This window comes from Pelecanus crispus, chromosome Z (assembly GCF_030463565.1).
Source record: "Pelecanus crispus isolate bPelCri1 chromosome Z, bPelCri1.pri, whole genome shotgun sequence".
NCBI lineage: Eukaryota > Metazoa > Chordata > Aves > Pelecaniformes > Pelecanidae > Pelecanus > Pelecanus crispus.
In genome coordinates, this window is record NC_134676.1 from 47724825 (window position 1) to 47748208 (window position 23384).

The 23384-nt window shown below is 36.0% G+C and overlaps 1 protein-coding gene across 1 annotated transcript in view; it reads right to left on the reverse strand.

The window, feature by feature from the left end:
* The window catches only part of CNTNAP4 (contactin associated protein family member 4), a 262662-nt gene that overhangs the window by 49754 nt on the left and 189524 nt on the right, over window positions 1–23384 (reverse strand). Inside the window, exons 9-12 of the mRNA XM_075725822.1 lie at window positions 17104–17253; window positions 11544–11739; window positions 5098–5204; window positions 2339–2458 (exon numbers count right to left, since the gene is read on the reverse strand). Of these exons, the coding sequence (XP_075581937.1) occupies window positions 2339–2458; window positions 5098–5204; window positions 11544–11739; window positions 17104–17253 (573 nt within the window). The remainder of the gene's footprint in view (window positions 1–2338; window positions 2459–5097; window positions 5205–11543; window positions 11740–17103; window positions 17254–23384) is intronic.

The window sequence follows — 23384 nt, forward strand, 5'->3', positions numbered from 1 at the left end:
CAGAAGCACTGATCTTACTCTGTTTCAACTTCCACTTACAAATAACAGTCTGACCCCCATGACTAAAATCCACCCCAAGGCAGGGGTGAGCAGGCTCCCGGTTAAAGCCAGTCTGGGTCAGCTGAGTCAAGTTTAGATTCATGTTCACTGTATTCTTGTAACTTAACGGCCAATGTAATATTAGAATTATTATTTTTTTTCTAACTTGTAGTATTAATGATAATATTTCTGACATTCTAATAGTAGTATTTCTAACTGCTTAACAGAGTTGTATTTTATTTCATTAGCTTCCTACAGGCCACACATGGCTGACATTATAAGATATTTATAGAGAAGAAAGAACTCATGATCACTTAAAGGACAAGTATTCAACAGAAAATCTAAAGGAAATATCAAGGTGAGATCCCTATTCAGAAAATATTATATTAAAAGGAATCTATTTATGCAACTTTTTTGACATTGCTTACCAGTTTTTGGTCATATTATAAAATTTTATTAAGTACCTGCTCATGGAGTCAAAAAGCAGATGGCTGGAAATATACCAAACTTAGATTTCTTTTTGTGCATGCATATACACACAGACACAAATATATCTAAAGGCTAAGCTGAACATAAAAATTAAGACAAACAGGCAAGCTATCAGACTCTGTCACACTCCCAAATTTACAGATAGAGAAAAGCAGGTCACTGCAAAGTTTGGTCATTTTAACTGGCAGTGTGGACTGTAGGCTTTTCATTCGGAAATTGACCTCAAAGATTAAAACCAGGGAAAGGCACCTCCCTCCCAGCTGCCTGAAAACAGAGCCCCATGAATGTCAAAGACAAGGCAGTGCTGTAAGAAATGCAGGCACCTGCCTTCCTTGCCTCTGGTGGGGAAAGAGAATAGCAGTCATGACGAAACTGGGAGCAAAACAAATACAGAAGATTCATTCTGTCAGGTTGCATCTCAAGATGAAGAACTGATCAATGAGGTTTGCTTAATGTGGTGAATAAGGAGTGATTGAGGAAAACAGTAACAGCTGTTCATGGACATACAAGGATAAATCAGACACTACACTGTACCTTGGAGGGTTATACCCACTTAAAAAAATTGTCATCTTTCTGCCATGATTCTTCAGTCTCTTTTAGTCTCATAGGATACTAAGATATTTCTTTTTAAGGGTCTGTGCCAATCTGAAATGTGCTGACCATGAGCTAGTGCACTTCACTGTAGAAGTCAAAGTCAGGAACTGACATGGTGAGACTAGTTAAATTGCACAAACTGATTGAAATGATGGGAATTCTATTATTTCAACAGGTATAATACATATTCTTTAGATTGCTGTGAAAATCAACCAATGCCACTGGCAGACAGAGTCCTGTCAGTTTCTCAAGAAACAGACGTGACCACAAATTGTTTATAAATCAACATCAAAAGCTTATGATAAGGTTTCTAAGTTCACAACACTTAGGACATACCTACACCAAATTCAGCTATTCCTTATTCAGGTAGTCTTTTAAACAGATAAATAGAATAAATAAAAATATATTTCTGTCACATAAAACAATAAAGTGTTTCTATCAGTTTGGCTGGAAAGCAATTCAAATAAATAAGTAAAAAGAAAAAGAAACAGCCACAAATAAAACAATAATACATTGCAAAAAGCCATTTAAATGTAAACTTCATTGAAAGGACATACACCAATAGGCATACATAGACCACATCAACTGGCTTGTTAAAAAGCAGACTGATGACAAACTCTGATATCTAAAACTTCTATTGATATAAATGGTTAGATTCAAAGAACTGCGTGCAGAAGAGGAGGCAGGGTGCCTGAAAGTGAGGCTGCAAGAGACCCACTGGTTGCATTTGTACTCTGCAAAAGATCTACTTACAGTTTGAAAAATGAAGCTTAATGTCTATGTTCATCATAACAAAGGCCAGTTCTAAATTACAATTTTTCAGGAGGCTACAGGGAAAAATCAGTAATTTTCTCATAAAACATAACTTATTTCTCATTTCCTTAAATGTCCTCAAGAGGTTGTAACTTCAGTGAAAACAAAGCTGCTCCCCAAAAATGAATGAGTAAGACATTGTCTCCATACGGAACACATGTCCCATTTACGCAAAGCACAACAGGAATGCAGTGTTACTTCACAGCCTGAATCCTGTTATTATTCTAATTCCTCTGCCTAATTCTTTGCCTAGTATTCTGAGCTAAGGAGTCACCTTCATTTTGTTGTGCATGTGTACATTAAACTTAAAAGCTACAGAAGCTTCTTACTTGATAACTCATGTTTCAATATAATGAGCATGCATACAGACCCAGCTGTGAGTTAAGGAAGTTTATCACCTCACCTGTCATATTACAGTATACAAGAAACGGTCCCAAGGGGCCACTTCCATCTGAATCAATATTGTAAAATCCTGAAGTGTTCCCTCTGTGCTTATAGGCTTCACATGATTGCTCATAGATGGCTGTAAAAGAACATATTCCATCACAAATGTAATGGCATAATTTTATATTTTATTAAGGGAATTAAATAAAGAAGTGTGTGGATCCTGTCAATGGGGACAAGAAGTTACGTGTGTTCACTGCTAAAGAATACAGAAGAAATCATATAATCAAAACTATACTTTTATTTGAATTTGTAAAGTGCATTTGGTTTTATTTATTGGGGAGATCACAAGGGGCTTTTTCAAGCATTTTCTTCCATATTTCAAGATGGAAAATTCAGGGAGGAAACCATAAAATGTGGGTGGGTAAATGGTTGTAAAAATTGCCAAGTAATGTGAATGCCAAGAGTATTATCTAGACCCTGGTAGCCAGATTTTGAGGAAACAAACACTAACTACCTCAGTCAAATCAGATTGTTGTTGTTGTTGCTGCTGTTATTACATACAGCAGAAGGTAGGTAGTGTTTCTAGGTGTTCTGATTGTCTCCTGGCATTTTTTGACTTTCACACTTCTTATTTTCTTCTCTTTTTAAATTGAAGGGCGAGTGACTTGGCAGAGACTGCAGTAAAAGAACTAAATAAGCAAAGACAAAATGACAGCTCCTCGGTCCCATGTCATGTATACTTTATATCAGCCAAGGCCTAAAGAAATGTCTGTGATGACTTCTTTATGATCAAAAAGCTGACAAAAGGGAGTTATGAATCCACCCCTGTACTTAGACATACAGGAACTACTGATGATAATGCCACAGCTGGACCACATTAGTTTAACTTCTCCTTTAACCATTATATTGTTACTGAGAACTCATACTGTTCTGGTCTTTCTTTTCAAATTTAGACTGTGTACTCTATCAGTTATTATCAAAACTTAAAAACACTCTGCCAAAAAGAAAGAGACGTTAGATTCAGAAAAAAAGTTATGAGTGTTACAAATAAAAATATAACTCCATAATAATTATTAAGTCTAGAGATTTTGTTCTATATAAATTCAGTTTATTTAAATTTAAAAAAATTGTTATGAAGTACTAGTATGGTAATCCGAAAGAGGCACTGTTTTTTAAAAATAGAAGCTATTTTTTGGAAGAGTGTGATCTCTGTATTTTTTGCCCAATGGTTACTGACATTATATGGCAACATCTATCAAAAAGATAAGCAATTCATTCAGATTGCTTACTCTATGAAATATTCAGAATGCACAGTTTATGTAACTTTCAAATGGAATTTTGTGGTTCCTTACAGTAAATAATCTTAGTTATCTTTAAACATGACGAAAGAGATTCAATTATTCATTAATTATTTTATGAACATGGTAGTTTGTATATTAATATTTCAAGATCAGTAGCTTATTTCTAGGTTTATTACAAAAAGAATGTTCCTTTGAGAATTCAATGGCCATTTTTTTCATTTGAAATTACACAGAAGTGTGATAACATTGCTAAAAGTTATCCTAGGTTCTTGATTTGAAATAATTGTTAAATTCACTAAAATCAAGTACTAAAAGTCTTCTATTTTGTATCCATAGATACAGCATTTTATTAATCATAAACAGCCATCCTGGAAGGCTTTTATATGTATTTTTGAAAATGAATAAGAATTCAATGACTCTTATCATATTATTACATTTCTCATGGAGTCCTCATTATTAGGAAACCATGGCCTCCATCTGTCCTTATAGACATCATCAGTTGATTCAACAATTATAATGAATCAGATCATCTTCATCTTGACTTAGGGCTTGTCACAGTTTTATATTACACTGTGGTATTCAAAAGCGTCTCTACTATTGCCATCCTTTCTTTGTTACACAAATTTTCTTAAAATTGTTATTTATGCCACTGTGTTCTTTACAATTAAGGCATTACAGGAAAAGTCATCACTGTTGTTGACTCTGTACAAGTGAGAATTAATAGGCACTCTTCTAAAATCAGTGATTTCTCAAAAAATCCTCTTTGTAGGCATATGTACTTTTCATAAAATCTGCCAAAAAGGATTGTATATTTACAAAGACAGAATTATTTATCTGATCATTAGGGCAGTCTTCAGAATTTTTTAAAATTATCTGTAAAGTTTCATAAGGATTTCTAGTTATTAGAAGCATATAATGAAGGCCAGAGTAATAATTTATTCTGCTTCCCAGAACATGCTTAAAGCAGTACAAATACAGAACATCTCCTGTGAAATTAGATAAGTTACTTTCAATTAGGTTTTTGTTGTTGTTGTTTAATTTCTCCTAATCTACTCCCTGATTCAGAAAACTACATAAACACATGTTTAGGGCTTAGCATGTGATTACCTGTGCACATGAATGTAGTCCCATTGTCTCAGAAAAAAAAATATTGATTGCTGTGATGAATGAAGATGAGTTAAACACACTTCTAAATGATTTGCTGATTCAGAATTATATGGATGGAAGAGGTTATTACTGACCATCTCATGTAACTTATGAAAAATATGAAACAGAAACAGATAAACATTACAACTTTCAATGAGTTTTTGCTGCTACATATTTTGAATTCTCAAGGACTTTCCTTGAACCAACTTCTGAATATTTACGTGACTGAAATATCTTCTAATATGAATGATCCATACAAATGTATTTTTTTGTCATGAAAAAAATCAATCAGAAATAAAAACCTAGTCAGAAAACATCTTAGACTTACGATAGTGGCAAGTAGCTCCCTTGTAACCAGTATTGGCACAGTTGCAGTAGAAGCTGTTCCAGGACTGTGAGCATTCACCACCATGTTCACAGTAATTAGGCAAACATCTAAAATGAAAAACAGAGAGCATTTTCACTGTCTTTTCTGTTCATTTACATGTCACTTGCACTTATCAATGGATGCAAAATCATTGATAAGAAGTATAACATCATGAAGGAATTCTTCAGTCTCATTGGGAAAGATGCCAATATAATTACTAGAAAATTAAAAGAATTTCCTTTCATCTTCCCCACTATTTCTATTGCCTATAATAAATATATTAATATGCAATAAGACTGTGAGAAAAGAAATAATGTGTAAGATGCATAATTGTCGCTTACTACCATTCAACTATCTGCAATTCAATACAGATTGACAACCCAATAAAAGATGTAAATGCTGATAATTCACTGGCAAGTTTTGCAACTGATAGCATTTCTTCAACAAAATGTTTCACAAAAAAGCAGCATTGCAATAGATTTCTTTCTATTATTCTAAAAATAATAATTAAAAAAAATTGTATAAAAAATAAAACTAACCATAATACCTGAGAGCTATTCTTATTATAAAATCATGGTTACTTCCTATTCTAGAAAGAGTAAAATATTCAGTATGTCATTTCCATCATAAGAGGTAACCATCAGTAAAGCTAGTTTTCATTCTGGTGATATGCACAGAAACCTGAAGAACTGTGGTGGCTTTCTTCTGGATTTACAATGGTTGACTGCAAGGAAAATTTGCCTGTAAATGCTTAATGATTAAGACTGCAGCACTATAGCTAAGTATAAAATATTGCATGAGACGAAAACAAGAAAATTTATCTTTTTAATAAACACATCCAAAAATATATTGAAATACAGTGGCACACTTTAACCAACTATTTACTAACTCTTCACCTTAGAAATTAGTTAACATTCTAGTTGCAGTGAGTGTATGTGCATACGTATGTGTATGTGATACATACAGCTCAGAAAGTATAAAAAGGCTTTAGCATTGACATTAACCACAGAAAAAAGAAAACAGGCCCACTAATATTCACAGGATCTTAAAATACCTTTTAATTCAGTCAAGAAATCTTAGGAGGGTATTAAATTAGGATTGTAGAAAGTCCAGCAGTTCACACATCTGCCCCATGAATAATTCAGGGCCTTTGTACATTCACTTCTCCTGACTTTCAAAGAATTTTATCTTCCTTTCATGTTTATAAACAAGGATAAGCAGAGGTTCTCAGAGAAGAGAAGAAAAAAAAAAAGTACCAGGCAAAATGTAGGTAAAATAAGTAAAGTGGTATAGGTGATCTATTTTCAAGGAAATAAGTGACATTTTTGCAAGTGAAAGAGCTGATCTTGTATCTATTATCTCACTCAAAGAATGTATTTCTAAGACAAGTCTACAGATGATATATGTCTCAATAAACATATAAATTAACTTTAAACATAAAAATGAACTTTATTCACAGGCTTACAATTACTTTGTTATTATATACTTTGTTTGAAGGAATTGTATAAATGTACATAGTAATAATTCTTAGGAAAAATGTTTAATTTTGCTTTATGTGGGTATGACTAGTCATCAATTATTACAAACATACCTCTCTAACATAACTGCCATTCAGGACTTTCAGTGCATCCTCTGACAGCTGCTCTGCTTGCATGTATTTCAGTCATAGTTTTTCTTGTCTTATTCCTTTTTGATAAAGACATCATTATCCCAAAATTGCAAGTGATTTACATGGTCTTTACTGGTATTGAATCCCTGTCTATATTAATTAATCTTCCTAATAATGTTCACAAGATGAAAAACTTTGATGAAATTGATGAGGCTTGAACCAACTTTAATAGAAGGGAAAACAATTTAGAGTATAATTTAAAACTTTTAACATTCAATTTTACATCTTCGCTCTGTCTCAGAATGTATAATAGGAAGTAGCCACTAGCTACATCAAAGTGAAGCTACAATTATACTATATGCTGCAACCCTACCCAAAGCAAGATTTAGAACAGTGCTTTCTCTAAGGAAACTAATCTTCTAAGAAAAATATTTGTAATGATAGAAAAAGTATTTCTAATACTTCATCTGTAAAAGGTAATTTTTGGATAAATCACAATGTCTGCTTAAACCAGAAAAAAACAGCTGATTAAACATTTACCATATATTACTTGATAATATGGTTTTAAGTATATGACATCTGAAAATGATATATGATTTAAAACCAAGGCATCAGGATAATAATAATCATAGGCTAATATTCAAAGGAGAACACTGATCAGCAACATGAATATACTTTTCATAAAAAAGGAAAATATAAGAACTTCATATGCCAATTATCTACTAAATACATTTTTTATGCGCTATCTGCTTATCATGGTTCCAATCTATGACTAACAGATATTTTGAAAAGAATAACTAATTGCTCAAATTTTCATTATATTTATTTCTTCAGTCTTCAATTTAAAAAAAAAAAAGAAAAATATTTGAAAATTATCCCAGTGGCAGTGTCTTTTTTTTTTTTTTTTTTTTTTTTTACATATAAAACCATTTATTCTGTTTTTTTGTATGACACACTGCTGCCAGGACCCCAAAGGCAATAACCCCTGGTAGGCAAATGTATGTTTCTGTGTAATGCTTGATGCAATAATGATGGAATAATCTGGTTCTCTCTCTTCAGAGATTAAAGGTGCTAAATTTGTAAGGCATTTAGAATGGCACTGTGTCATTTAAAGTTGTTTTGTCAATGTTTTATGTATAACGTTTTATGTATAATTAGCAGTTATTAAACCAACAAATATTGATAAAGGAGCTGACACAAAAGATAGTAAGGAGAGATATCTGAAGAGGATTATTTGCATGCCCAAGAGGTATATGAGCAAAGGAACAATATAAAGATATTTTACAATGAAAAGGCTAAATGAAGGATCATGGGAAGAACAATGACTGGAAGAGTCATAATAATTTAAGCATAGGAGGAGGAATTGGAAAGCTTGTGGAACTGAGAAAATAGAAAACACGAAAATGGTAAGGAATTTTTTTGTTTAAAAGGTAGAACAGCTTAATAAATTATATCCCAATGAATAAATGAATGATTAACCGATCATCTGTCAATGAGGATTGTAAATCTGATAAAGAATACTCTATATATGTTAAATGAGATAAAGAATGGACTCAAAGTTATTTTCAGTTTATTTACTATTGCATATAAATTCAGATCACTGGGCAAACAGTAATTTTTATTTGTGCTCATGCACTTTAAATGAGTAAAACTATTACATTTAGTGGTCCATTGTTTCTACCACAAAAGCCGTCAATAACTCCAGAATGTGGGTCATGCTTCACTATTTGGAATTGGAGACACAAAGACTCCCTTAAAGACTCCAAGACAAAGAAGTGGTTTGTTTGCCCTCAGCTGTAAGGGGGTTATCTACCATTGGGAGCACAGTAGCAAAAATCCTGATTACTTTAGCTTAAGGCAACCAAAGACATGTAGAAATCATTGTAGGAAAAAAATACTTTCTCTCAAATGATATGGTGCACAAGACGATACAAGCTACATATTAGAAATTGTTTAATACATGTAAGCAATTTTAAAGTTGGCAAAGAAGAATGTATCTTATCAGCTGGAATTTACGGTGAGCTGTAGAATTAGTTTAACAAAAAGAAACATGACGTTTCTTCCAGGTGATGAGCTGCAGATTTCAAATGAATGAGACTGTGTGAGGAAACTGGAAAGAAACAGTCCCCGCAGCAAGCTAACAGAGGACCAGGAAGGCTTTTTAAAAACAATCTATTTTGAAATAAAAAATAATGATTGTAATGAAATTGATGAAAATGGGTGGATTAAATTTCTATTTTGATAAGTTAGGAAGATATATGGTAAGCATGCTGTAAGCTGAAAACTAAACCTGGCAGAGCTAACACAAGAAAGGTGCAATTGTCAAAATATAAGAAAATGTGAATAAACATTAACAAATTTTAGAGAAAAGAAAACCAACCAACCATAAATCTTCCATAAAAACCTTTTTTTTCCTTTGGTATCATTGATCATGGGAAACCACACATAATTTTGATTAACTATGACAGTAATATAAGCATAAAAAAAAAGAGTTAATACAGTGTCAGAAAGTAATAAAAACACTTTGATAAACACAGTGGCTGGGAAGTTCAAGTGGCTTACACAAGTCCACAATGAAAAAAAAACAGGTGACAGTGGTATTGACATAGGATGGTAACTATCTTCATATGCTATAAAAATTTGGCAGGATAAAAATATGAGGAAGGGCTATATACAAGTCTAACCCCTTTGATGCAGTGCTTAAAAGCAACAAAAAAAAAAACAATCAAAAGGGTAGGGTGCAGTTCTGAAAAAACTGAACTTGCATTGATTAAGAGACAAATGTTACTACATTTGGAATACTGTAAATAATGCTGGATTTCTATATACTGAGATTCACAGAATGACTTCATATATATTTATACACACAAACTTCTTTTTAAAAACCCACATGTACATACTTACATACTATGGCCATTCAAAAGCTGAAAGGAACTGGAATCACTACGTGTAAAAATGTACCATCTTCCTTCAAAAATTTAGGTAAAATACCTCTGCATTCATGGAGAAAGAGATGGTTCCTAAATCACAGCTCTGAGATGAGCATTTTGAGAGGTTCCCAGTTACACTGTCCATTGAAAAATCCATAGTAAATCAGAGACAGAAATCAGCATCAATTATATTATGAGCCAATTTGGTGATGTTTTCCACTCATAATCTTGCTTGGATCTCCTTTAATGTGTTTAACTAAAGAATATACAGATCCTCACATTACATTCTTTTGACCTGATTCTGTTCCTGATTCTGTCTCTTTACTACAAGCAAAAAAAGCAAACAGTGTAATGGAAGTGGAGTAAGTTCAATTGCAGAGTTGAAAAAACAGTGATACAGTGCTTTAAAAGTTGGAAGGAAGTGTCATGAGGTCTATTAAAGAGAGGAAGGAGATGGTGAAATAAATTTGAAAAGTAAGAAAACTAGTTGAAAGGGGTAGGGTGCAAGAAAGCTAAAAAGAAACATAAATATATGCTGCACCCCAAATACAAATCCTTAACAAGTTATGTGGTAAAGTTTTGACCGAGGCTACACTCTTTTTCTATCACACTTACTGCCTATTGCAAAGCCAGGATTAACTCAGTAAGGGATAAATTAGCACAAAGAATGATACATAAGCAACTGCATATGTTCTTAAAACATGTTAGATACAGAAAGATTAGTGAGAATACACATTAAAACCTAATTGGAGGTTTCTCTCCGTAAACTTTTATGAACAATTAGTTAAAGAACTAGTATTATTTTCATCTTTGATCTACAAGGTGGTCTGACCTACTTCAAAATAATAACCTGGATAGACGTATACTGTGTTATCTCTACAAATGGAAAGCAGGTCACGGAACTATGTCTGTGTGACTGAACCTGAAATTAGCTATGGTCTTGAGGCAGATCTCTGCCTACACTGTTTTCCCCAAAGAGGGCAATTTTTGAAAGTCTTGTAATTCAAAGGCCAGACTTTTAGATCAAAAAGCAGATTTTGAGGACTAGAAATTTAAGGCATGAGGGCCAAGTGTTTACAAGTACATCTTTCTCCTGCCTGTTGTGTCATTTCAGTATAGCCTTTCAGCTTGGTCCAAGGCAACCATTTCTACATTAAGGCAGACTTTGCACAGATACCTGTGACTTCATTCTCCTGAGTCTACAGCAGAAAACTTCTTCCACTGCCCATTTGTGTGTTTGCTCCTTCTCTTCTCAGCAGCCTCTGCAGTTCTGCAACACCCCTTTTGGCTCATCCTCTGCCTTCTCCACACTGAACTCCAGCAATGTCTTTCCATCAAGCATTTTGGTCAATTTCAGGGAAGGTACACAGTCTTTTCTCCCTGCACAGGGAGCCACTTCAACTAGTCACCTTCTTTTGGATAGATGCTAATAGTATCTATTGCAAATTATGAGATTAGTTCTGACCATAGCCTGAAAAAGATTGCTTACTCACTCTGATGAATACTGTGTACTGTGTTTCTGGATGGGTAGAATATAGGAAACAGCAATAACTTGTAAAGAACATAGCATTTCAAGGGGTGAATGGGACTACATGTCACAGGAGCGGGGTTGTGTTTATAGCTTTACTTGAAAAGAAATTAATATATTTAAAATTTGTGAGAAACATTAAATAATTTTAACCCCATTAACTTGCAGTGCATGGAAATCTATTTGCTGTGCTATATATACTGCATTTATTCTAGACATTTGAATTCTTATGAAAGAAGCAGCATGCCATTTTGTAAGCGTTCTGTTCTTTGTCATCAAGTCAGTACCTGAAACAAAACATTCAAATAAATAAATAAATGATTAAATATTATTTTCTTACCTGTCTATAATGCCACATAAATCTATCTGAAGGTCACTGAAATTGCCAAAAACATTTTGCTGAACTGAGATCATGTCCACTGCTTTGTTACCAATGGAAATGAGTCGCATGCATCCTTGAAAGCCACCAAATGAGGTATCACATTCAGAAATGTTTCCATGGCTAGGGCAGCCTGAAAGAAGCATAAAACCTGGAGCTGAAAAAAAATATTTTATTGAAAAATTTTTATATCCTAAAAGTAGACTGAACTTTGATAAATTCCAGGTGTTGTAAACTTTGTGGGTGGAAGACTTTAGCCAGAAGCTCTTCTGATTAGCCATGGTGGTGCAACTGTAAAGAAATACTTCTGTGCAGTCTTACTGTTTTTAAAGCATATGCAAAAGCATCACTAAAAATGTGGGTTAAGGATAACCCAAGCAGTAGTTCCAAAACAATGAATGGAATAAAGATGTGAACAGATTGACTGACTGACCTTATTCACAAAATGTTAGGTTACAATACAAAGTGCACATGATTTGGACAAAATTTAAGTCACAATTGAAGTCAAATAAGACAAAAATTAGTTACTAAGTACAGTGATTTTAATTTATCAAGCTGTCCAGAAGATTCAGGAAAGTATTGAAGACAATTTCTTTATGCAGGTCATCAATGACTTAACTAGGAGATATGCTCTGTTGGACCTGCTACTTGTAGATAGGAAGAAATGGTTGAAAATGTGAAGGTCAAGGACAGTCTTGGTTACAGCAAACATGAGACTGTGGAGTTTATGATCCACAGAGAAGAGAGCAAGAAAAAAATCAGAATTACAACCCTGAATGTCAGAAGAACAAATGTTGGTCTGTTCAGTACCTGTTTTGAGGATCCCATTGGAAATTGCTTTGGAGAGCAAAAGGGCTGCATATTTTTCTACAAAAGGCTCTCTGGAGCATAAGAAAATTCCATAGTGATATCAAAATAGTTAAGCAAGTGTGGCAGAAGGTCTGCAAACATCAACATGTAGCTCCTGAGTGAGTGCAACCACAAAAAGAAAATACACAAAAGCTGGAAGCTGGGACATGTGATTTGGAGGGAAATACAAAGACATTACCTGCATGTCTAGCAATGCAATTAGGAAATCCAGACCTCAGGTGGAGTTAGAACACTCAAGGAAGGTGAAGTGCAACAAAAAGGTTTCTATAGGTACAACAACAGCAAAAGGAATGTTAAGGAGATTATGGATGCACTACTCTGTGGGCAGAGGACTTAGTGACAAGGGTCTTGGGAAGAACTGATTTGTGCAAGGGCTTTTTTCTTCAGTCTTCACTGGTATAACTAATCCTTAGCCTTCCCTTGTCCTAGCAGAGTATGAAGAAGGGAAGCAGTACCCACAATAAAAGAAGAAAGAGTCTAAGGGGCCTGAGGGTACTGGAGGAGCTGGCCAATGTCATTGCAACAATTGCCATTGTCATTGTGAAGCCATTATCATTTTATTCCTTAAAAGGTCTTAGCAATTTGGTGAGCTTCTTGGTGACTAGAAAAGGCAGATGTTACATCCATCTTCAAGAAAGGCAAGAAGGAAGGCACAGGAAACTAGAGGCCAGTCAGCCTTACAGCAGTCCCTGGCAAGTTCATGGAGGATTTCCTCTTAGAAGCCATTTCTAAACAAGAATGACAAGAAGGTAGCTGGGTAACTTAGATTCAGGGTTAAATCATGCCTGACCAAAGTCTTTGTTTTCTTTGCTGAGGTGATGGGCACTGTGGACAAAGGCAGAATAGTGAGCATTGCATACTTTGACTTTAGCAAAGCCCCTAACATTTTTCTATAGTCTCCCTATTACCAGATTGATGAGATATGGGTGGGATAAGCAGACAATTGATGATGCAAAGTCCAGCTGATGGTCAGTGAACAGAGCGTCCTTCAGAGATCAGTACTGAGAGCTATGCTTTTTAATGTCTTCATTAATGACCTGAATGATGGGACAGAGTGCACTTTCAGCCAGACTGTGACTGAAACTAAACTGCAGGCACGGATCAAAAGTTGGAAGGCAGGACTGCAACTCAGAGGGACCTGGGCAGGCTAGACAAATAAGCTGACAGGAATGCCATGAAGTTCAGTAAGAACAAATTTAAGGTCTTTAATCTGAGATGGAACACATCCATGCAACTATCCAAGTGGGAGGATAACTGCCTAGTTCCATAGAGAAAGGCCTGATGTACTGTTGGTCAACAGGTGAACCCTGAGCCAGGAACGTGCCCTTGCAGCACAAAAGGCCAGTGGCATTGTGGACTGTATTATCAAGAGCACAGCCAGCAGATCTGGGGAAGTGGTCCTTCCCTCTGTGTGGCTCTTGTAAGACCACATCTGGAGTGCTGTAGTTCTGGACTCCCCAGTACAGGAAAGACATCAACATCCTGGAGGGAGTCCCGCAGAAGCCTCCAAGATGGTTAGGGAGCTGAATGCACAGGGTGTATGAGGAGAGGCTGAGAGAGCTGGGCCTGTTCTGTCTTAGAAGACAAGATAAAGCTACCTGATAAGAAGATACAGAGAAGATGGGGCCAGTCTTCTTCCAGAAGTGCACAGTGATAGGACAAGAGGCAAAGGACAAAAGTAAAAACCATCAAATTCTGATCAGACATTAGCAACAAGTGTTTTTACTATGACCAGATCAATATGAGAACAGTTTGCCCTCCTGATCTAATAAGACTTGTTTAGAACAGAAGGTTGGACTAGACAATGTCTGGATGTCCTACCCAACCTATGAATAACATTCTTTAAGTGTCTAATATTGTGGTTTGTCTATTGTGTTACTGATCCTGAAATGCCTTGTTCACTGATTGCCAATTAATTAAACATTGTTAATAAATAAATAAATTGCTTTGATCCTCATTTGATTTAAACCATGTCCATTGAGCAGTTTTCCCCAGCAGCAGCTGAACACTGCATGACAAAATATGCCTAAATCTTTTTTTCTTTTACTTTCTTCCAAAGGGTAATATTGCTTCTGGAATTATGCACAAGGGCCATTCTTTGATCTTAGTCAAACAATACTGGATTCTGATTCACAGCATTCAAAGACCTTCTTGTTTCATGATGTTAGGAAGCAGTGACTTTTAAGACACTTCTCTATTCCACAGAGCTAATGGGTACTTTCTGAAGTCCTGTAAAGACAGTACAGAGGTTTACTATACAGGAAAGAAAAATGACAGTGGAAACTAGTAAATCTATTCAAATGTGTGTACAACAACATAAATAGTATAGATATGTTTTTAAGAAGTATACAGTAGAAAATGAACTAAAACTGAAATGAAAAAAGTAAATATATTCTCACTGTGTTTTACTCTGGTGAGGAACCAAACTGTTCAAAAGTGTTACTACCTTTCTAAAGGAAAATGTTTATTATCGACTTGGTATATTGCTTTAAGAACAACAAATCAGTGGACTTGTAAAAGCCCAAATAGGAGCACAGTAACTTTTCAACACCACACACATTTAGACAAATCAATTACAGGTCTAACTACATTCTTCACAGCATTCTACAATAAAATGGTAGAACAAATTTTGTCATTTCTGGTGAAAAATCTGACACTCATTTGAGAATTTAAGATAGTTCCAGTGGAGTTCATTTTAAAAAAAAAAAAAGCCAGAAAAGGGAGAAAAAGTTTACATCTTTTATGCTTAGCTATTTTACAAAATCATGTCTCAGATTTTTTTTCTTGGTGTCTGTCTTTTAAAAGTTGTCTTCTAGTTCTGTTAGAGAAAAGCCAACATCATTGGTATTAATGTAATTGGGATTCCTTATAATTGTGGGCCCAATATTAAAGTTAGGAAGAAATAGTTTAATAATTAAATTTACCCTATGTGCTCATTGCAATATTGAATAATCTCTTTTTGTCCTTATAGTTGCAATGAGTTATTATTCCAAGAACTGAGAGAAGTAGTATATCCTTGATGATAGCATGACTGGAAATTGTGCTGACACAACATTAAAGTATTTTCATGCTTGCTACACATTTTCCCAGATAAGCATACACATTTTTTGCATACTTTGTATTCACTAAAGCAAGCTAACTAACCACCATGTCCCCAGGACACCTCTCCTGGAAGACCGATATTCATGTTTTAACAACCAGCATATAGAATACGGTAAATATTCATATAAACTTAGAAAGAAAGTCAAAATGCATTGTCTGCATTTTGACAGTGGTATGTGACATAAAATTTTAATAAACAATTTTCTGAACTCAGAAACCTTCTACTAGTTTTTCCCAAGTTTGTACATCGTGCACAAGCTGCTGATTTCAGCGTTACAGCTGAAATCGGAAAAGCTGAGGGGTGAATAGGCAGTTAGTACTTTCAATGTTCTTGGAATTAATTTGACCCTTCAACCCCCCAAAAGATAAATAAAAATGTCCTTCTACAACTTAATTGAATATGCTGCTGTTTGCAAATGCCCACATCCTTCCTGATCTATTCACCTGTGCCATCAACCATGCAATGGTGCGGAACACTTAATCAGAGATGTAGGAACCTGAAGCAACATAGAAGGAAAAAAAAAAAGAAAAAAAGTTTTCTGATTATTCAAGGCCAATATTCTGTGTCTTTCTCTGATTATCAGCCAGGTCAAGGAGTATCTTTGGTAGAGAAGGCCAGATGCCAGATATGAAAAATCATGTGGATGCTTATGTAACAATTCTTATATTTACAGTCAGCTCATGAGCATGAAATTTATTTACAACTTATTGTTTCAAGGGAACTGATCTGTGGACAATGACTTCGTCCATATTCATTGGGGTTTTGTATGCATTTTTCAGTTTTCTCAGAAATCTGGTAATTGTTAATAAATGGTACAGTCATGAATTCCTAAGCTACTAAGAGATGAAGCATTAGGCTAGTGTGCATTCAGGTGTTGTTTAGCATTGATATTATGTAGTCTATTCCCAACTGATTTAGACATAAACACCTGCTCTAACCCTATCAGTAACAATATAAGTCACTGACGACAAAATCACTTGATAAAGATAATTGTTGATATTCCTAGGGAAATAAAGATATCTAAAGGTAGTTTTTAGGCACAAGCTATATTCTCCAAACATAGGAAGTTTGTGTCACTGTGGTAAAAATAAAGTAAAAAAATTGAGTGTGCATCATGTAAAGACAATATTTGCACAAGTAAGCATTCACTTAAGGTGAAAACTTGAAGTCATCCCAGGGGAAGTTTCTCACAAAAAATTGATTTAGCAACACAATAAGTGTGCAACAAGAGAGAACTTTGTGTGTCTGTCTGATTGTCAGCCAGACTATATTCAATTATCAAAGAATGACACCAGGAAATGATGTTCTAAAAAGTGACCATGGATTTAGGATGGTAAAGTATTCTACCCAACATTATAAAATTTTAAGGAAACACAAACTCAGAAACATTATAGCAGTGCCTGAAAACCAGTTCCTTTGAGAGATACCAAGTTTGGCAACGAAGACTTGAGGCAAGCCAAATAATTCTTTCCATTTGATTAGATATGTCAGAAAAAATTGATGTTTAACTGTAGGATATTTCCAGCATAAATAAACAACATATTTCACCTCCAAAGTAGAAAGTATCTCCTGAATAAATTTGCAGAGGTATTGAGGCATGAGCAGACAAGGTCACATCATTGTCCACTATTACACTGATACGATTCCTTTTGGCAGAGAAGAATACAGAATGCCACTGGCCATTATTTAATCCAGCACCTGAAAGTGAAATAAAAAGCAAAATGAAGTATAAACATCTATTATTTGCTATTCTACTTGAATGTTACAGGCTTGAAAGTACAAAACACTGGGAGAGCAGTCATAGCCCACATAAAACTCCAAGTGATAATGAAAGGAAAAAATATTAATAAAGAACACAACTGTCTTTTATGAAGACAGAACCTTTGTCCATTCTCTTACTTCACATCTGATAAAGAAAAATAAAAAATACTTCATTGAACAAGCCTTGCTTTTGTAATACTCCTAATTATCAGTAACACATCTATTTAATGTAGTGACTATGAAAAGTATCCTCGCAATCCAAGGAGGATAAATTTAAGAATGGTGCCACCTTTGTGATGGCTGGTACAGTATTTTACACATAATACACATTTTTACTGCACTATTACAAAGGATTTCTTCATCTTTTAAAATCAAAGGTAGTCATTATATCACAACCCAGTAAAATGGCAAAATCATGTAGATGTTAAAATCATCAGCAACCATCATGTCAATGTCACAAGATTGTTTTTCTTTCAGTTGTCTCTTTTATTGGAAATGTATTGGAACAGTTTCTGAGAGTTTAGCCTCTAACACCAATTTACATTGCTTTTGGCTGTGAAGGTGTAAGGTGCCACAAAGCAATAAACCTAAAGCCCTGATTCTGGAAAGCACTTACATATATACTTTAATAAATTTTATACAGGGCAGTATGTAAGCTCATTATTATATTTAAGAAGTGCTTTAAGTCAATCATGTTCCTGAGTGTTCTTCAGCACAGAGATACTTCTTTTGGTGAAGAACAAAGAATACAACCTTTGAATTATGTAAAGTCTTTTCTCATCTGCAGAGTGTCTATGATTTGTGATCTGTGATTTCCCTCTTGAAATTTCATTTTTATACTTATTATATTTATATACTCCTCTCTAGAATGTGTTGTATATTCTAGAGAAATAGTCCACCAGTCAACAGATTCTTTCAAACAGAAGGACAAGAAATAAAAATAAAAAGATGAGAAAGTTCAAATAACTAAATTACATCATAACTAGGAACCATACATTGTTAACTGCCATGGTTTAAACACAAGTTCATCATACAATCAAGAGATAAATCTTCGAATCACATTATAAATTCAGGTAAATGATCATCTAGAAAATAGCTGTAATGTATTTAATATAATATTAGCCTTATACATCTTCCCTATAATTTGTTCCCTTACTTCAATGACCATATTTATTAGGGACCACATAACAAGAAACCTTAAACATTTTGCTTTATCCCCAGCCTCATTGGAAGTATATAAATGCTGTGGCTAATAGATCTTCTTATCCTTGTGTTGCACTTTCAGGAACAGTTCACTTTTTTAATATAATGGCAAAAAGAGCCTCAGTCATGCTTTTCATGTGTTTCATGCGATTCATGCGTTTCATGCGATGAAACCATTCTGGCCACTACTGATTTTCGTTGCAACCTTCTGTGAGAAGTGACATTTGAGTTTGCTAACAGGAGCAGTACACCTACAGTCAGAGTAAATAATCAGCACTAAAGCTATCACTAATTTCCTGGGTAAATGTGTGTATTTTCTATTTCTGTAAAACTCCATATTCATGATACTTATAGAAATGGACTTAGACAAATAAAAATAGGAAACCTTATTCCACACAATATAAAATATTATTAATGCTATTACATCTTCTTACCAAAAGGTCACCTGTAGAGGAGTAATCTTTTGGTAACAAGTATTTATGTAGTCTTACAAGCAACGTGGAGGGAGTGACTAGAGTTTCCCTGTGTTTTCAAGATGTTCAGCTGCTGAAGAAGTCCCTTTGTACTGGTTGCAGTTAATGCAACCTACAGCAGCCTTCATGCTGGTGTATTTTATATTAGGGCCGGCATACTATTGAACTGAGGATCAAGAAAATGCCTTTAAAGCCTAGCCATTTTAGCTCTAGTTATATTTTGGCTAGATAATATGATATGTAGCAGACAATTAAAAAACAGAATAGATAAAGCATTAGAAAAATATTATTGCTGCCTTGCAATAACATAGGCATAGATGAGTCACACTGCATAATGAAGTTTCAAGACTTAAAGAGTACCATTATTTATCTCTGCTATTTTTCAGTACTGTTTTACAGCAAGAACTCATCAAATATATCAAAAGGTTTTACTTACTTCAAACAAAAATCAACAAAAAATCACAAACAGATAAAGTATTCTTAGGTTTTTTATACAACTGTGAACCTCCATGAACTATGCTCTTTCATCAAGGACATAATAGGTATGCTAAAACAAAGAGTATGAATAATGTATTTTTTAAAGCACAGAAAATTAAGTCTGAGAAAGGTTTTTTCCCAATTCTCAGTAATATAATTAGCTCTCCTCTATAAAGCATTGTAGAATTATCCTTCAATAAGAAACTAAATTGTAAAATATAGTCACTTGTCACACTGTGTTTTTAAGATTAACCATTTCAGAAAATAATTTTTAAAAAAGGAATTATTTCCCTACTTACTTATCTCCCTCTTTCTAGCCTCCATGTCTAGCTGCCTGTCCTGGTTTTGGCTGGGATAGAGCTAATTTTCTTCCTAGTAGCAGGCATAGTGCTGTGGTTTGGATTTAGGATGAGAAGAATGTTGGCAACACACTGATGTCTTAGTTGTTGCTAAGTACTGCTTATGCTAGTCAAGGACTTTTCAGCTTCCCATGCTCTGCCAGGTGCACAAAAAACTGGGAGGGGGCACAGCCAGAATAGTTGATCCAAACTGATCAAAGGGCTATTCCATACCATATGACATCATGCTCAGTCTATAAACTGGGGAGGGTTGGCCAGGAAGCAGCGATCGCTGCTTGGGAACTGTCTGGGTATCGGTTGGCAGGTGGTGAGCAATTGCATTGTGCATCACTTGCTTTGTATATTACTATTATTAGTATTATCATTACTGTATTACTATTATTATCATTACTATTTTACCTTATTTCAATTATTAAATGTTCTTATCTCAACCCAGGAGTTTTTCTCACTCTTACTCCTCCAATTCTCTCCCCGATCCCATCGGCGTAGGGGGAATGAGTGAGCGGCTGCGTGGTGCTTAGTTGCTGGCTAACTATTTTGCACTTTTTGGTTTGTTTACTGTAGTTCATCATACTGACCTACTAAATTATTTTGGGATGGATATTTTATCTCCTCTTCATACAGGCTGCCATGATGAGAGATACTAAATCTAAACTGACACTACCAAAAGCTCCAGCTTCTTTCAACTTATCTCTAAGATTAAGCAAGGAGTTTCTTTGTAGAGGTACTTCAAGTGAATGATGTTTTCCTCAATCACATCTCTGCAATATGCTCTCTTTTTCTTTAATAATCATAGAATCAGAGAATCATAGAATAGTTTGGGCTGGAAGAGACCTTTAGAGATCATGTAGCCTAATCTCCTTGCCATGTGCAGGGATTTTTCTTGCTAGATCAGGTTGCTCAAAGCCCCATACAACCTGACCTTGAACACTTCTAGGGGTACGACATCTAAATCTAACTGCCTGCAGTTTAAAACTGTTACCCTTTGTCCTGTCACTACAGGCTCTGAGAAAAAAAATCTCTCTCCATCCTTATTATGAGCCCCCTTCTAAGTATTGAAGGGCCACAATCAGGTGTCCCCAGAGATGAACAACCCTAACTCTCTCAGCCTTTCTTCGCAGGAGAGGGGTTCCAGTCCTCTGACCATTTTCATGGCCCTCCTATGGACCCACTCTAACAGGTCCTTGTTTTGCTTGTGTTGGGAACCCCACAGGTGGATGCAGTACTCCAGGAGGGGTCCCATGAGACTGGGATAGAGGGGGAGGATCACCTCCCTTGACCTGCTGGCCACGCTTCTTTTTGTGCAGCCCAGGATATAGAATCGTAGAATCATAGAATCATAGAATTGTTTAGGTTGGAAAAGACCTTTAAGATCATCTAGTCCAAACATTAACCTAACATTACCAAGTCCACCAATAAACCAATGAAGGGTAGAGTAGCAACCCCATGCCTCCTGGCTTGGTAGCTGGATCATTTATAATGCAAGTAAAAACTAGGAATCATTAAGATTGGAAAGGATCTCTAAGATCATCATTCCAATTATCAACCTAACACCACCATGCCCACTTAACCATGTCCCCAAGTGCCAGGTCTACCCATTTTTTGAACACTTCCAGGGATGGGGACTCCACCACCTCTCTGGGCAGCCTGTTCCAATGCTTGACCACTCTTTCCGTAAAGAAATTTTTCCTAATTTCCAACCTAAACCTCCCCTGCTGCAGCTTGAGCCCATTTCCTCTCGTCCTATCGCTAACTACATGGGAGAAGAAACCAATACCCACCTCACTACAACCTCCTTTCAGGGAGTTGTAGAGAGCAATAAGGTCTCCCCTCAGCCTCCTCTTCTCCAGGCTAAACAACCCCAGTTCCCTCAGCTGCTCCTCATAAGGCCTGTGCTCCAGACCCTTCACCAGCTTTGTTGCCCTTCTCTGGACATGCTCCAGCACCTCAATGTCTTTCTTGTATTGAGGGGCCCAAAACTGGACACAGTATTCCAGGTGCAGCCTCATCAGCGCTGAGTACAGGGGAACAATCACCTCCCTGCTCCTGCTGGCCACACTCTTCCTGATACAAGCCAGGATGCTGTTGGCCTTCTTGGCCACCTGGGCACACTGCTGGCTCATGTTCAGCCAGCTGTCGACCCAGACCCCCAGGTCCTTTTTGGCCAGGCAGCTTTCCAGCCACTCTTCCCCAAGCCTGTAGTACTGCATGGGGTTGTTGTGACCCAAGTGCAGGACCTGGCACTTGGCCTTGTTAAACCTCATACAGTTGGCCTCGGCCAATCGGTCCAGCCTGTCCAGGCTGGACTGGCTTTCTGGGCTGCAAGCACACATTGCCAGCTCATACCCAACTTTTCATCCACTAATATCCCCACGTCCTTCCCTGCAGAGCTGCTGTCAATCTATTCAACCCCCAGTCTGTACTGATATTGGGGGTTGCCCCAACCCAGGTGTGGGACCTTGCACTTGGCCTTGTTGAACTTCATGATGTTCACATTGGTCTGCTCATCAAGCCTGCGAAGGTCCCTCTGCATGACATCCCTATCCTCTAGTGAATCAACTGCATCACTCAGCTTGGTGTCATCAGCACACTTGTTGAGGGTGCATTCTATCCCACTATCTGTGTCGTTACTGAAGATATTAAATCTAACAATAAATTCTGTAATTTAATTTCAATTGTTGCAAGGATAATTGCTTTAAAGTCTTAGTTTTGCATCGTGCTTCAGTAACTTTTTGTTCTGGTGAGAAAACCATATTCCAAATATTGCATTATTCGACTGACAAGGTAGGTAACATAAAGAAGGAAATTGAATTAATGACTGAAGTAAGAAAATTTTTTGGTTACTGGAAAATCAATTATATGAATTTTGCACTTTTTGGTTTGTTTACTGTAGTTCATCATGCTGACCTACTAAATTATTTTGGGATGGATATTTTATCTCCTCTTCATACAGGCTGCCATGATGAGAGGTACTAAATTTAAAGCCATTTATCTTGAATTAAGACTTCCCAGAAGTCCCTTTCATTAAGTCTGGGGACTGAGGAATGCCATTGTGGGAGCACAAGACACTCCTGAGAAAACAGTTCATTGTAGCCCTTGAATTGAGAATAGAATCATAGAATTGTTTAGGCTGGAAAAGACCTTTAAGATCATCCAGTCCAACCATTAACCTAACATTACCAAGTCCACACTAAACCAATTAAGGGTAGACTAGATTAATCCATGTCCCAAAGTGTCACGTCTACCTGTCTTTTGAACTCTTCCAGGGATGATGACTCCACCACCTCTCTGGGCAGTCTGTTCCAATGCTTGACTACCCTTTCCATGAAGAAATTTTTCCTAATTTCCAACCTAAACCTCCCCTGGTGCAGCTTAAGCCCATTTCCTCTCATCCTATCGCTAACTACATGGGAGAAGAGACCAACAGCCACCTCACTACAACCTCCTTTCAGGTAGTTGTAGGGAGCGATAAGGTCTCCCCTCAGCCTCCTCTTCTCCAGACTAAACAACCCCAGCTCCCTCAGCCGCTCCTCATAAGATGTTTATTAAATTCACA